The sequence below is a fragment of the Carlito syrichta genome, unplaced genomic scaffold, assembly GCF_000164805.1.
Source record: "Carlito syrichta isolate Samal-C Ts95f unplaced genomic scaffold, Tarsius_syrichta-2.0.1 Scaffold308819, whole genome shotgun sequence".
NCBI classification, from domain to species: Eukaryota; Metazoa; Chordata; class Mammalia; order Primates; family Tarsiidae; genus Carlito; species Carlito syrichta.
Genome location: NW_007252915.1, coordinates 27,528 through 39,775, shown reverse-complemented (window position 1 = coordinate 39,775; position 12,248 = coordinate 27,528). Strand labels below are relative to the sequence as shown.

The window sequence follows — 12,248 nt, the reverse complement described above, 5'->3', positions numbered from 1 at the left end:
TTATCCCCATCAGTTTCAGTAGAAGCGTCCAGGGAAGTGCCGTGTTGGCTTGGCCTTGCCTCTGGTCGTTGGGACCAGGACGTGGCGGCACCAAGAGTGTGTGGGAGGAGGGCACAAGGAGATGGGGGATGGGGCGTGTGCCGGTCGTGCCGAGATCACCCTAAACCTCTCACTCAGAGGCTTTTATAACCAAGTAAGATGCTCTGTGAGGAAACACGTGTGGTGCTCACCTGCAGAGAGTGGACACTCCAATATTGGTTCCCTTTCTTTTCCTTCTGATTTGAACGCGGGAAACACTTTTTAAATTGATGATCTAGAATACACTTGTCTCAGCTTCCTGCGTATTTGGAACGAATTCACGCAGCTGTTCCTATGTGGATTGTCTACACTGACTGCTTCATGTAACTGAGGAAAGGAACAAGTTACCCAATTTAATGATCTCAGGATTTAGTGCCCCAGCTTAATTTATTTTAGTTACTATAACACTTTCTAGAACTATAAATATAGTAGTAGAATCTAAGAAATTCTTCAGATTTTGTACTCACTGTTTTTAAGAAATCTTTCAGACTCAAAGTTTTATTGTATTGCATCTTGTTGATTCAATGGAAGGAACCCTGAAGACCTGGGTATAATTCAGTTCATTATAGGCAAGCCACTTGACTCCTTAGAATTTTATTTTTCTCATGTATTTAAAAAAAAAACAAACCCAAACTGTTGCTAACAGTTTCTGCCCTGCCCATCTCATAGGGTTGTTGTGTTGACCAATATTAGGTCATGCATGTAAAATCACTTTGTAAAATGTAAAGACATAAAGTGAAAACAGAAGCCTTTTTTCCTTTCAAAATGTTTTTTTTTTGTTTGTTTTTTTGTTTTTTTTTGAGTTGGAGTCTCACTCTGTCACCCAGACTGGAGTGCAGTGGCCACTCCCCGCCACCGCAGCCTCGACCTGCTGGGCTCTGGCAATCCTTCCGCCTCAGCCTTCCAAGTAGCTGGAACTACAGGCACGTGCTACTACACTCGGCTAATTTTTTGATTTATTGTAGAGATGAGGTCTCGCCAAGTTGCCCAGGTAGGTCTCGAACCAGCAGGCTCAGGCAATCCACTCACCTCAGCCTCCCAAAGGCACGGGATTACAGGCTGAGCCACCAAGCCCGGCTTCAACATGTTTTTTTAAAAGCAAAGAAGAAAAGTTTCCAAGTTGGTTTAAGTTTTTTATACTCTCGTATTGCCTCCAATGTCTTTGAATACGATGTCCATGTGGCATAATTTAAGCTTTTTCCCTAACAGAACCAGGATATAATGAGCCCATGAAAATTCCAACTCAGTCACTGCTACAGGACGTTGCAGGACAAGCAAGGAAAGAAAAAGTGAAGTTGCCTCATTATCTGCTGAGTTCCAAGCCCAAGTCTCAGCCTCTCACAAAGGTAAATGGATCTGGGATCCAGCCCCCCAAAGCCAGTCGGCATTTTATGTCGTTCTGATTCACTGAAGTTATCAGGTTCCAGCCGCTGTGTACTGGCTGCTGATCGCTGGATCCACCATCTCACCATGAAGGGCTTTGAGTCACACACGTAAACTAAGATCGTGCTTTCTCTGCTGGAGTTGGCTCACACGGGCTCATGGGAGAAATTTTATGAGCCAGTGGTCACGCCATTGATAGCCTGAAATCAGCCATGCTGGGAGTCTTTATACCATGAAATTGGTAAACGTTACGCATCAAAATTATTTTCAAAGAGCGAGTTTGCCAGGACACTGCTGGCTTAAAAGGATCATTGGCCACCGTTCTCATGTCTCTTAGATAAAATTCAAACGACTTAGTATGCATACCGAGGATGGCCCATTTTTCTTTACCCTCACCTTGACTCAAACTCACCGTGATTAGGTCATTGTGGGTTTCTCTTCATTCTTTAAAAGCACTGAGCTCTTTTCTTCCCCAGAGCCTCTAAGATTAAGATTCTGCCCGGTTCTGTTGGAAAACCTTCTGGAACCCATTAGTCAAGTTTTGAAAGTTCTACTTTTTGTGTGTTCTTCCGTGGCACACCATGTTCATCTCCATCATATAATTTATTCTAATGTATGTAATCAGTATGTGATTATAGTGCTTCTCAAACTTTAATGTGCATAGGAACCACCTGGGGATCTTGTTAAACTGGATTTGGTGTGGGGCCTGAGATTCTGCAGTTCTAATGAAATCCCAGGTGATGTCGGTGCTGCCAATCTAGGGAATAATAAGGGCATAGAGCAATAGTTCCCAAAGTGTGATTACCTGACCCATAGCATTGGCAACACTGAGAACTTGTGATAAATACAAAATCTTGGGCCCCACCCCAGACCTACAGAATGAACAGCTCTGGGGGTGGAGTCAGCAAACTGTCTTAATGAGTCCTCCAGGAGAGTCTAATGGAAACCAACGTTCGGAGACCACTGGCACAGAAGAGCACAGACTTTAGAATCAGGCAAACTTGAGTTTGAAACTTTGCTCTGCCACTTACCACCTGAGCAAATGATCTGTCTTTCAATTCTCTGGGTTTGAGCTTCCTCATCCTTGGTAAGAAGCAGAAAATACGTCCTTATAAGACCGTTGTATGGATCACATGAGACTGTAAATTATTTTAACCTCTAGTAACCGGGATTTTTTTTCTTGGGAATTCAGAACAGGACCATTTTATTTTGTTGATTTTTTTCTGAATGCAAAGGTGCAAGATTCCGTTGGAGGAAAAGTGAACACCTCGTCTGTTGCATCTGCGGCCATTAATAATGCAACGTCGTCCCCTTTCGGGTTCCATCTTCTCCCTTCTTCGGTGAAGTTTGGAGTGCTTCAAGAAGGACACACCTATGCCACCGTCGTCAAGCTCAAGAACGTGGGAGTGGACTTCTGCAGGTGAGGCCAGGGCACCGCATTTCTGTACAGGCCACCTTGTCCCATTCTGTACCTTGTCTCTGGCCACCTACGTCAGCGATTGTTCATGGAACTGAACTGTAATTACACCTTGAATCTTCACAGTATTTATTGCATCATGTACACATTAATTCACCCATTCATTTATTCATTCATGCTTCAACAAATCAATGGTAGATGTTTCCTTGCCCTCTCGTTAGTCATTCATTATTCATACTTGGGTAAAAGCAACTCATGTCCTAATGTACACTAGCAAAAAACAAGGAGAGGTTAGACAAGTGTTGCAATAACTAGTGCTCAAAACTTAAAAGTCTTTCTCAAATCTAATTAATTAGAGTAATACACTTGTACTTTACGATCTGAAAAGCGCTTTTAATTCCATATTTCCATGTAATCGAGGCGAAGACCTTAGAGACTATTATAAAAGAACAGAGTCATTTGTTTTGAGGTCTTATGGGCTAGAGTGAGATTAGACTACCACATGGAGGTCCCTCGCTTTATGCACACAGGGGTGGCCACCTGTTTCATGTGAGATTTCAGTCCTTTTCATGGGGTCAGTATACCATGTACTTATATAAGACCACTCCCAATTACAAAATGTCCGCTATTCTGTTTCGAATTAAACATAAACATAATGTGGGTTCTTTCTCCCATAAAATGGGATAAATGTTTATTTCAGTCACAGAGTTATTCTCAGCGTAAGTGGCAAGTCCTTCAAGAGTGTTTGTGATTCTGGACCCAGGACTGAAAATCAGATAGAGCTAAATGTTAGGGGCATCCAATTTGAGAGATGCCTGTCCCACTTCAGTTGAGGCAAATCTCCAGCTTCAGTAAAAGCCCGATGAGGGACTGGGGTCACTAGATCATCCATGATTGTTTTTGAGGTTGCAGCCAACAAAGTGGGTGGGAAGAAATACAGTCAACCTCAAATCAATAAAAATCATTCGTGCAGATCCTGTCTCTCCCGCATAGATTTTAGTTTTAAGGTTTCACTCCTCAGCTTGTTAAAGCCAGCCACGACAGGGCAGACAGCAAGGCTAACGGCAGAAGGAGCAGAGTTGGGGTCAGCGGGGAGGTAGGCTTTCCTGGCATTTTAATTTACTCCAGGTCTTTAACCTTCAGGCAGAACCCACAAACCACAGGAAGGGGAAGATATCAACAAGCACCATGTGTGAGCACGGAGCTTTTCAAGTTCCTTGACATTTTCTGAGCCCTTTCTGTTTCAGCCCTGCTCAAACATGTGAGCCCCATACCAAGACAGAGCAAGACTGACTCCCGCGCGCCCCTGCCTTCCAAAAGGGCCTTTATTCTTCAGCTTAATGAGCTGGCGGCCAGCATTGTGTGTTCACACTGGCGGCTACGCTGAAATGCACGCGCCCGCCAACCCCGCCTGCTGCCCAGGCTTGGGCTGCCACCAATAACGACGGGTTGAAACTCGGGTTGGGGCCCGTTTTACACTGGCGAAAACTGCTGGAAAGGCAGTTGTGAAATGGGACCCAGACAGTCTCCCCGTTGACGATTAAGATTGTTTTTCTCATGGTGGGGATCCCCGGCTCCCGGGTAGCAAATATTAACACCTTCCTGATTTTATAACATCCCAGCTCACTTGTTGCTCATGTTTTTCATTATGGCATAAATTTATTTTCATCTTTCTGCCTGGTAGGTTTAGGGTGAAGCAGCCGCCACCCAGCACAGGACTGAAAGTGACTTACAAACCTGGGCCTGTAAGTCCTACGTGGTACCTGGTGTGTGTGTGTGTGTGCCTGTGAGTGTGTGCAAGTTTCCAGGGAAGTGAGCTTTTAAATCATTCCACCCATTCAGTTTAAACTATGTATAAATCTAATTTTTCTAGTACCAGAAGCAAAAGATTCCCGGTATGGATACATATGTGGCTTGACGTCACTCATTTCTTGTGACAGATCCTATGTGCAAATAGTTAAACTTCCAGCTATGGAGACGTTTCTTAAGCTCATCCCACTCGACCCAGTTCAGTGATTTACCATTGTAGGAAAACTCCCTTTCAAAAAATTCAATCCTTGGCTGGTTGTGGTGACTCACACCTGTAATCCCAGCACTTAGGGAAGCTGAGGTGGGAGGACTGCTTGAGCCCAGGAGTTCGAGACCACTCTGGACAACATAGTGAGACGTTGTCTCTATAAAAAAATCAAAAAGTTAGCCAGGTGTGGTGGAGTGTGTCTGCAGTCCCAGCTACTTGGGAGGTTGAAGCAGAAGGGTCACTTGAGCCCAGGAGGTCGAAGCTGCAGTGAGTTGTGATCATGCCACTGCACTCCAACCTGGGTCAAGAGTGAGACCCTGACTCTAAATAAATAATTGCCAGGCGAGGTGGCTGACTATCTGTAATCACAGCCCTTTGGGAGGCAGAGGCAAGAGGATTGCCTGAGCCCAGGGGTTCGAGACCAGCCTTGGCAAAATGGCAAGACCTTGCCTCTACAATAAATTTTTTAAAAATTAGCTGGGTGTGGTAGCGCGTACCTGTAGTTCCAGCTGCTTGGAAGACTGAAGTGGAAGGATCACCTAAGCCCAGCAGGTAGAGGCTGCAGAGTGAGACTCCACCTCAAAAATAAATTAACTAATTAAATAAAATAATTAAATACATTATTATGCCAAGGTGAGAAAGTTTTTGGAAAAATTATTTTATTTTATGTAAATCTGGTTTGCTCTCTTGTTATTAGGCAGGGAGTATGATTTATAGCCATACTGATAAATAATAGTGTATTTATTAAACTCATCCCCTGCCTCATTTCTCCAGAGATCTCTGAAAACACAAATTTTTAAATGTCAACCTATTCTGACTATATTTGATATATTCCCCGAAATGAGATGTTTAGTTAAAAAAATGAACTAATAGTATAGTCCCACTTATTTTAAATTATAATTTCAGAACCATATGTAAATAGATGACATAAATAAAAGTTGATCTCAAAATGGAATTTAATCCAACTCATAAGTCTTGATCAGTGCGTCATCCGGCTGCTCTTAACACCCCTTTTACCTCACTCAGCAAACCTTGAGCTCTTCACATGCCAGCGATACTGCCAGGGCACCAAGGATGTCAAAAATGAGTAAGACACATAAGGAACTTACAGAGCCAGGGACTCAAGAGGTGTGGAACTCAGTAACAGAATGAAGTGAGGAAGTCTGGTAGATACCTGACCCATTCATCAGGAGATGGGAGAAATGCCTAGATTCATGAGAGCAGCAAGCAGGGCATCCAGCCTCCTTAACTAGTGCCCAGTGCTCCCTGAGGCTGAAGCTCTTGCGTGCTCACACAGAAAGGTCAGCTTGGAACAGTGCAAAGTCAACTGGTTTCTTGTCACAACTATGCCACCAAGCATAGTGATGCTGGTGGCTAACACTGAGCCTTGTTTTCCGCATATGCAAAGAGGGAGTTCAGAACAGATGATTTCTTAGCCCACTTCTAGCTCAACGTCTTGCTTTACAGAAAACAGTCGTTTGCAGGCTAAGACTCCAAACAGAAATACACTTTGAGATTAAGTCCACTCATTCATGGGTACCTTTCTGAACTAACTCGTCACTGTACTGTGTCAAGATTTCAGAACCTTCAAAACATAAGGCGAAAGACAAAAAATCAAAGCAAGACCTTGTCCCACTGTTCTGGGAAGTTAGCAAATCTCATTTTAATTTAAAGGAAGGGTTATGCCAAAAGCCAAAATGACTGCTGGATCAACCTTTTATAGGTACTAAAACCCAGCATGTATTCTTTGAAGCTCACTCTATACCGTAAGATTTTTTTTTTTTTTTTTTTGACGGTAGGTTTTGGCTCTGGCAGAAAATATAATCTATAGACTTCTCCATATGTAAATCTAACTGCAGCTCGGTTTGGTTAGTTGCCAACACTAAATGAATATGCTCAAAGCCTGGGCAAGCCTGTATAATGGCAGGATTCCAGCTCTCCTCATGCTGCATTTCAAGATTACCTGGCCCTGCTCTGACTGCTGGGCCTGGAGAACTAAGGGTCAGCTGTTGGATACTCTCCAGGATGCATACATTCACAAGCACACTGTTGGGGCAGGGCAGGGCGGGAGAGTTTCAGTTCTATTACTTACAAAATTACACTGAAGAAAAAATTCCATTTGTAGCTAACTGCTTTCCATGTGGTAGTTTCTGACTTACTTTTTCCAGATACCAGTTCCCAAGTCTGCTCTTGAATCTGCCTCCTGGAGAGGCAACTTAGAAGCATAAACAGCTCTTTCTTTCCCGGCTAATGCTCTTTTCAAGGAACAAGGCAAGAGGCCCATGCCTGGCCATGCTCCCTCTTCTTCAAACGTCAGGTTTCTTCTTTGGTGGTGCAGTCCTCTTCCTGGAGCTTTCAGAACCAAGCAGTTTGGCGTTTCAGCGCATCCTGTCTCCCTCTGCTGGCTTTATCATTTTGCACATCCTGCATTAGGAATACTCTTACAAGAGGCAGGAGTTCACAGGTCCCTTAACTTTAAGATTAAACTTAGGTCAGGTTACACTGATCTCTAATTGCAAGGATGCCAGTAAATAGAAATTCACTACTGACATGCAAAAACAAGCACAGTGACAAGTACCAGCGCCACTTCCGATACTCTACCGTTTAGTTTCCTTATGCTTTTCCCCAAATGGCACCTGGTTTGCTGGTCTGCTCTTATAACTTACCCTGCGTCCCACTTACTAAATGGAATTCTACCTATGAAGCAATTTTGCTAAATGCTTATAAATGTTACCATGTATTCATGCCAAATTTACAGATGAGAAAAACTGAAGAAAGTTGAAGTTACTTGGTCAAATTAGTGCTAAAACCAAGGTTTGACCCTGGATATGTCCAATTCTAAAAGCTTCCTTGTGTCTTACAGGTGGCAGCTGGTTTGCAGACAGAACTGAAGGTGGAGCTATTTGCCATGGCTGTTGGTGAGGAGGGTGCCAAGGGATTAGTACACATCTTCCACAATATTGAGATTATAACGGAGCATGATGTTCTGTTCTTACCTGTGGAAGCAAATATCCTTTAAAGTTCCATCTGAGTAATCACACATAGTGCAGAAATTACATGAGTTAGGAAAACATGGAAATCAACATGCATCCCCAAATCTTCATCAATTCTATCTTTAGATCATGGAGTTAAATTTCGTAAGACAAAGACTGTGTGTCTCCCTCCATTTATCTCTGAGAGCATCTAGCCAAATCGAAAATATACCTGACACATAGTACATGTGCAATAACTGCAAGTTTAATCAATGCAAATATTACGGGCTAACTATGGGATATCAAACAAAAATAAAAATGCAGGTGTCTGTCATCAAAAACTATTTGTAATCTTCTAGGGAGATGGGTGATAACTTCTTATTGTAAAGGTTGGGTATTTGCTGAATTACGCATACGTTCCTGCATATTAATTTCTCTAGCCATAAAGATATTATACAGATATCAAGTACCTATTATCTGTAAGGTACCATATGCAATATTTTATCATATATAAAAATGGATAATTGGACTCCATCTTAAAAGATGTTATATAGTCGGGCTCGATGGCTCAGCCTGTAATCCCGTGCCTTTGGGAGGCTGAGGTGAGTGGATTGCCTGAGCCCGCGGGTTCGAGACCCGCCTGGGCAGCGAGACCTCATCTCTACAATAAATCAAAAAATCAGCCGGGCGTGGTAGTGCATGCCTGTAATTCCGGCTACTTGGAAGGCTGAGGCGGAAGGATCGCCGGAGCCCCGCAGGTCGTGGCTGCGGTGGCCGGGAGCGGCCATTGCACTCCAGTTTGGGTGACAGAGTGAGACTCCAACTCAAAAAAAAAAGATGTTATATAATCTAGCAGCAGAAATAGTCTTCACATTGTGTAAAAGCTACTTTGTACTCCTCCAATGATATAAATCATAAACTGCTTATGTTATAGTTCTGTACCTATTTAATATTTAAGCTAGGTCTTATAGAATGTGAAAACTTTTGATTAAGTTACCTTACATAGTTCTTATATATAGGGACACGGGTGAAAGAGAAGGTAGGGTGGGGTGGGGAGGAAACTTCCAACTCTGAGGTAGAACCCACTGGGTGAAGGAAGGAAGAGAACATAAGAGTTTGACTCCAAAGTTCTGGGCTCAGGTAATGAATCATGGATATGCAGGACTGGGCATCTGTTGAGAAGTCAGAGCTGGAGATGTATCAATCCTGAGCATCATCTACACAGAAGTGATGGTTGAGTTATGGTAAAGGAGCACAAATTGGGGGTCTGTTTAGGGAGCAGGAGGAAGAAAGGAAGCCTCAGAAACAGAACCAGCAATTAGAAAACCATGAACTATCTCAGAAGCCATTGAAAGAATTTCAAGGGAAAGATGAATACAGTTGACAGGTGCTACAAAGGTGTCAAGGAGAAAGAATGTTAAATTTGGTTGGGACTAAAACTAAATTGCAAAAGACAAAAAAAAAAATGACCAAGTGTTAAGAAAGCAGAAACATTATGGATACTCTTTCAAGGAAATGTATTAAAGGAAAGAACAAGAGAATATGGTACCTCAATGGTGCACAGAGCAAAAGAGGGATTTTCAGTATAGTGTAGATCTAAGTATGTTTGTAGGTTGAGGATGGATCAGAAGAGAAACACTAAAAATATGAATGAGTAGAAGTAATTGAAATTGCAATTGCCAAAAAAGGGCAAGAGAGTACTCAAGAGCAGAGTTGAAGTGGTTAATCTTGGCAAGGGAGAAGCTGAAGATGGCTGAAAATCCAGACATTCTGAGGCGAAAGAAAGTTAAACTCATGTCAAATGGCACTGATATCAATAGACATGGAGTTGAGTTCATGCGTTCATTTATTCTTTCAAAGATAGTAAGTGCCTATAACGTGCCAGGCATTGTTCTTGACACTGGGGATAAAACAATGAACAAAAGAGACAGAAATCCCTGCCTTTATATGGGTTAAATTCCAGTGGGAGGACAGACAGACACAAAATAAGTACAATATGGACTAAGATGGCAATAAGTACAAATATGGAGAATGATAAGGAAGATTACAATTTAAAATGTGGTCAGGAAAGATGTCACTGAGAAAGTGATTTTACTTTATTTTTTTTTTAGTGACGATGATAGGGTTCTTTCATTGTGATAGGAGAAAAGTAGCCAAAGAACCAGTTTTTCTCTGGGAATTAAATCAAGCCCACTTATCCTTTTCATACAAGTTATTGGATGTGGACCTAGAGTATCTGAATCACTGCTGCTGATCATAGCAATGAAATCATTTGCATTTGTGCTAATGAATTTTCTATTTCCTTGCTTATATATTAGAGACCACGTGCACAGATAGACGGGGAAAATAGTTTTATTAGATCTTTTGTCTACTTCCAGTATCAACAAAGATAGTTCATAGCCCATTTACCAAATCTATCACTCTCTCTACCCCCAAAAAAGCACAAAATCTGATATAGAGGTGGTTTGGGCCTAGTCATGGTAATGGCTCCTTATAGAAAGCCACTCACAGGAGAGAAATGTATCCTAGGGAGAACAGAAGACATTATAAGACACTGTGATGTTCATCCTCTAATCCATAAGCCCGAGAACATAACACCTGCACTAGACAGAAGAGTACCTAAAACTGAACAACTGTTCCTAGAGAAGAGATTCTGTAATTCTAAAGATATTTGGGTTTGTATAAACAAATCATTTAATCACAAAAAGCATAGTCCTTAACGAGTATTTTACCAATTTTAACAAGCAGCAATTATGACAATCGACCAAAAGATTTTCCCCAGGGAAAAGAAAATCCCACGGTCCAGAGAACTTCTACAGTACCTTCCTCCACCCTTGGAGTTTTCACGTCTCGTAACATTTCTTCACATTAGGTCCAGTAAGCAATAAATGGAATGTGACTGTCAGCCATTCAAATTTGAGGCATCAGACCTCTGGCGTGTTCCCCTCTTCTTATCTCCAAGAAGCCACCTGGCCTGATGGAATGAAAATATTTGCTTCAACAACTATAATGGTTACTCGGGGAGGCCCCACAATGTTTTTGGAGGGAGGGTCCCTTGTAGTACAGGCCTCCCTGCTAGGTGTTCTAGGAAGCCATTGGCATCAGTGTACCAGCTAGCGTTGTCTTCAGAGGCTGCAGTCAGCTTCAGTGAGTTTTGTTTTGGAGATTCTTTCAATACATCTGTCCATGTCATGATGGGGGATTCATGGGTGCACCTGTGCACACCACACTGCGTGTTCAGCAGTTTTTGGCCAAAAGTGGCATGACCCCCATGTCCCAAACTCCCTGTTTACCTGACCTCTCCCCAAGGGACTTTCTTGTTTCCCCGGATGAAAAAAGTCCTCAAAGGGAAAGGTTTTGAAAATGTGCAATACGTGAAACAAACCATGGCAGAGACACTAGAAAGCACCAAAATTGATGAGTTCAAAAACTGTTTTGATCAATGGAAAAAGCATCTCGATAGACATATTGCATCAAATGAAGAGTGCTTGGAAGGTGACTGAAGTTTCAACATATAAGAATACACAATTTTTTATAAATAAATTCTGGTTTGGGGGCGTTCCCTCCTCATATAGCCAGTAAGACTAAGGCAACAGATGCTGACTTAATGACTAGCGATCTGCTTGGCTTAAAATTCACTTTGTAATGTGTCTACTGACCTCAAACCTTTAGGGATAAAGAGTTCCAAATACTATGATGAAAATTTCTAACTCAGCTATTTATTGTACATAGCACTTGATCACAAGTTCCCCTTCTTTTTGATTAGTGTCACACTTATGAAACAAAAACACCTTTAGTTTCCCTAGTTCTATAAGGACAATCGATCATAAATGCTAGCAAAACTGTGGGAAAGCAGCACTTTTTTAGCAAGAGCAATGTGAGCAGTTATTAATCACAAACAATGTGGATTCAGCCACCGTTCTTATTTTTAAGATTATTATTTTTAAGGTCATACACTTGGATATAGACAGAGGTCGACGGCATGCAAAACAAAAAAAACAAACAAACAACAAAAAAAAGATTATTATTTTTAAGAGACAGAGCCTTGCTCTGTTACCCAGGCTGGAGAACAGTGGCATGATCACAGCTCACTGCAGTCTTGAACTCCCGGGTTCAAGTAATCCTCCCACTTCAGTTTCCTGAGTTACTAGGACCACGTGCATGCACCCCATCACACCCAGATAATTTTTACTTTTTTATGTTTTTGTAGAGACGGGGTCTCACTATGTTGCTTAGGCTAGTCTTGAACTTCTGGCCTCAAGTGATCCACCCACTTGGCCACCCAAAGTGCCCAGCCTATTTTTCAATAATTAACTGCTCTCTCTGGTGGCAGGACTAGCTGCCCAAAGCAGACTGAACCCTTGGACAGCACCTACCATGC

General features: G+C 42.2%; 1 protein-coding gene across 1 annotated transcript in view; it reads left to right on the top strand.

Moving 5' to 3' along the window:
- SPAG17 (sperm associated antigen 17) overlaps positions 1-10,969 on the top strand; it is a 219,011-nt gene extending 208,042 nt beyond the window's left edge. The window contains exons 44-48 of the mRNA XM_021716455.1: positions 1,288-1,424; positions 2,697-2,881; positions 4,563-4,623; positions 7,759-7,903; positions 10,600-10,969. Of these exons, the coding sequence (XP_021572130.1) occupies positions 1,288-1,424; positions 2,697-2,881; positions 4,563-4,623; positions 7,759-7,903; positions 10,600-10,739 (668 nt within the window). The 3' untranslated portion in view covers positions 10,740-10,969. The remainder of the gene's footprint in view (positions 1-1,287; positions 1,425-2,696; positions 2,882-4,562; positions 4,624-7,758; positions 7,904-10,599) is intronic.
- The last annotated feature ends 1,279 nt before the right edge of the window (positions 10,970-12,248 follow it).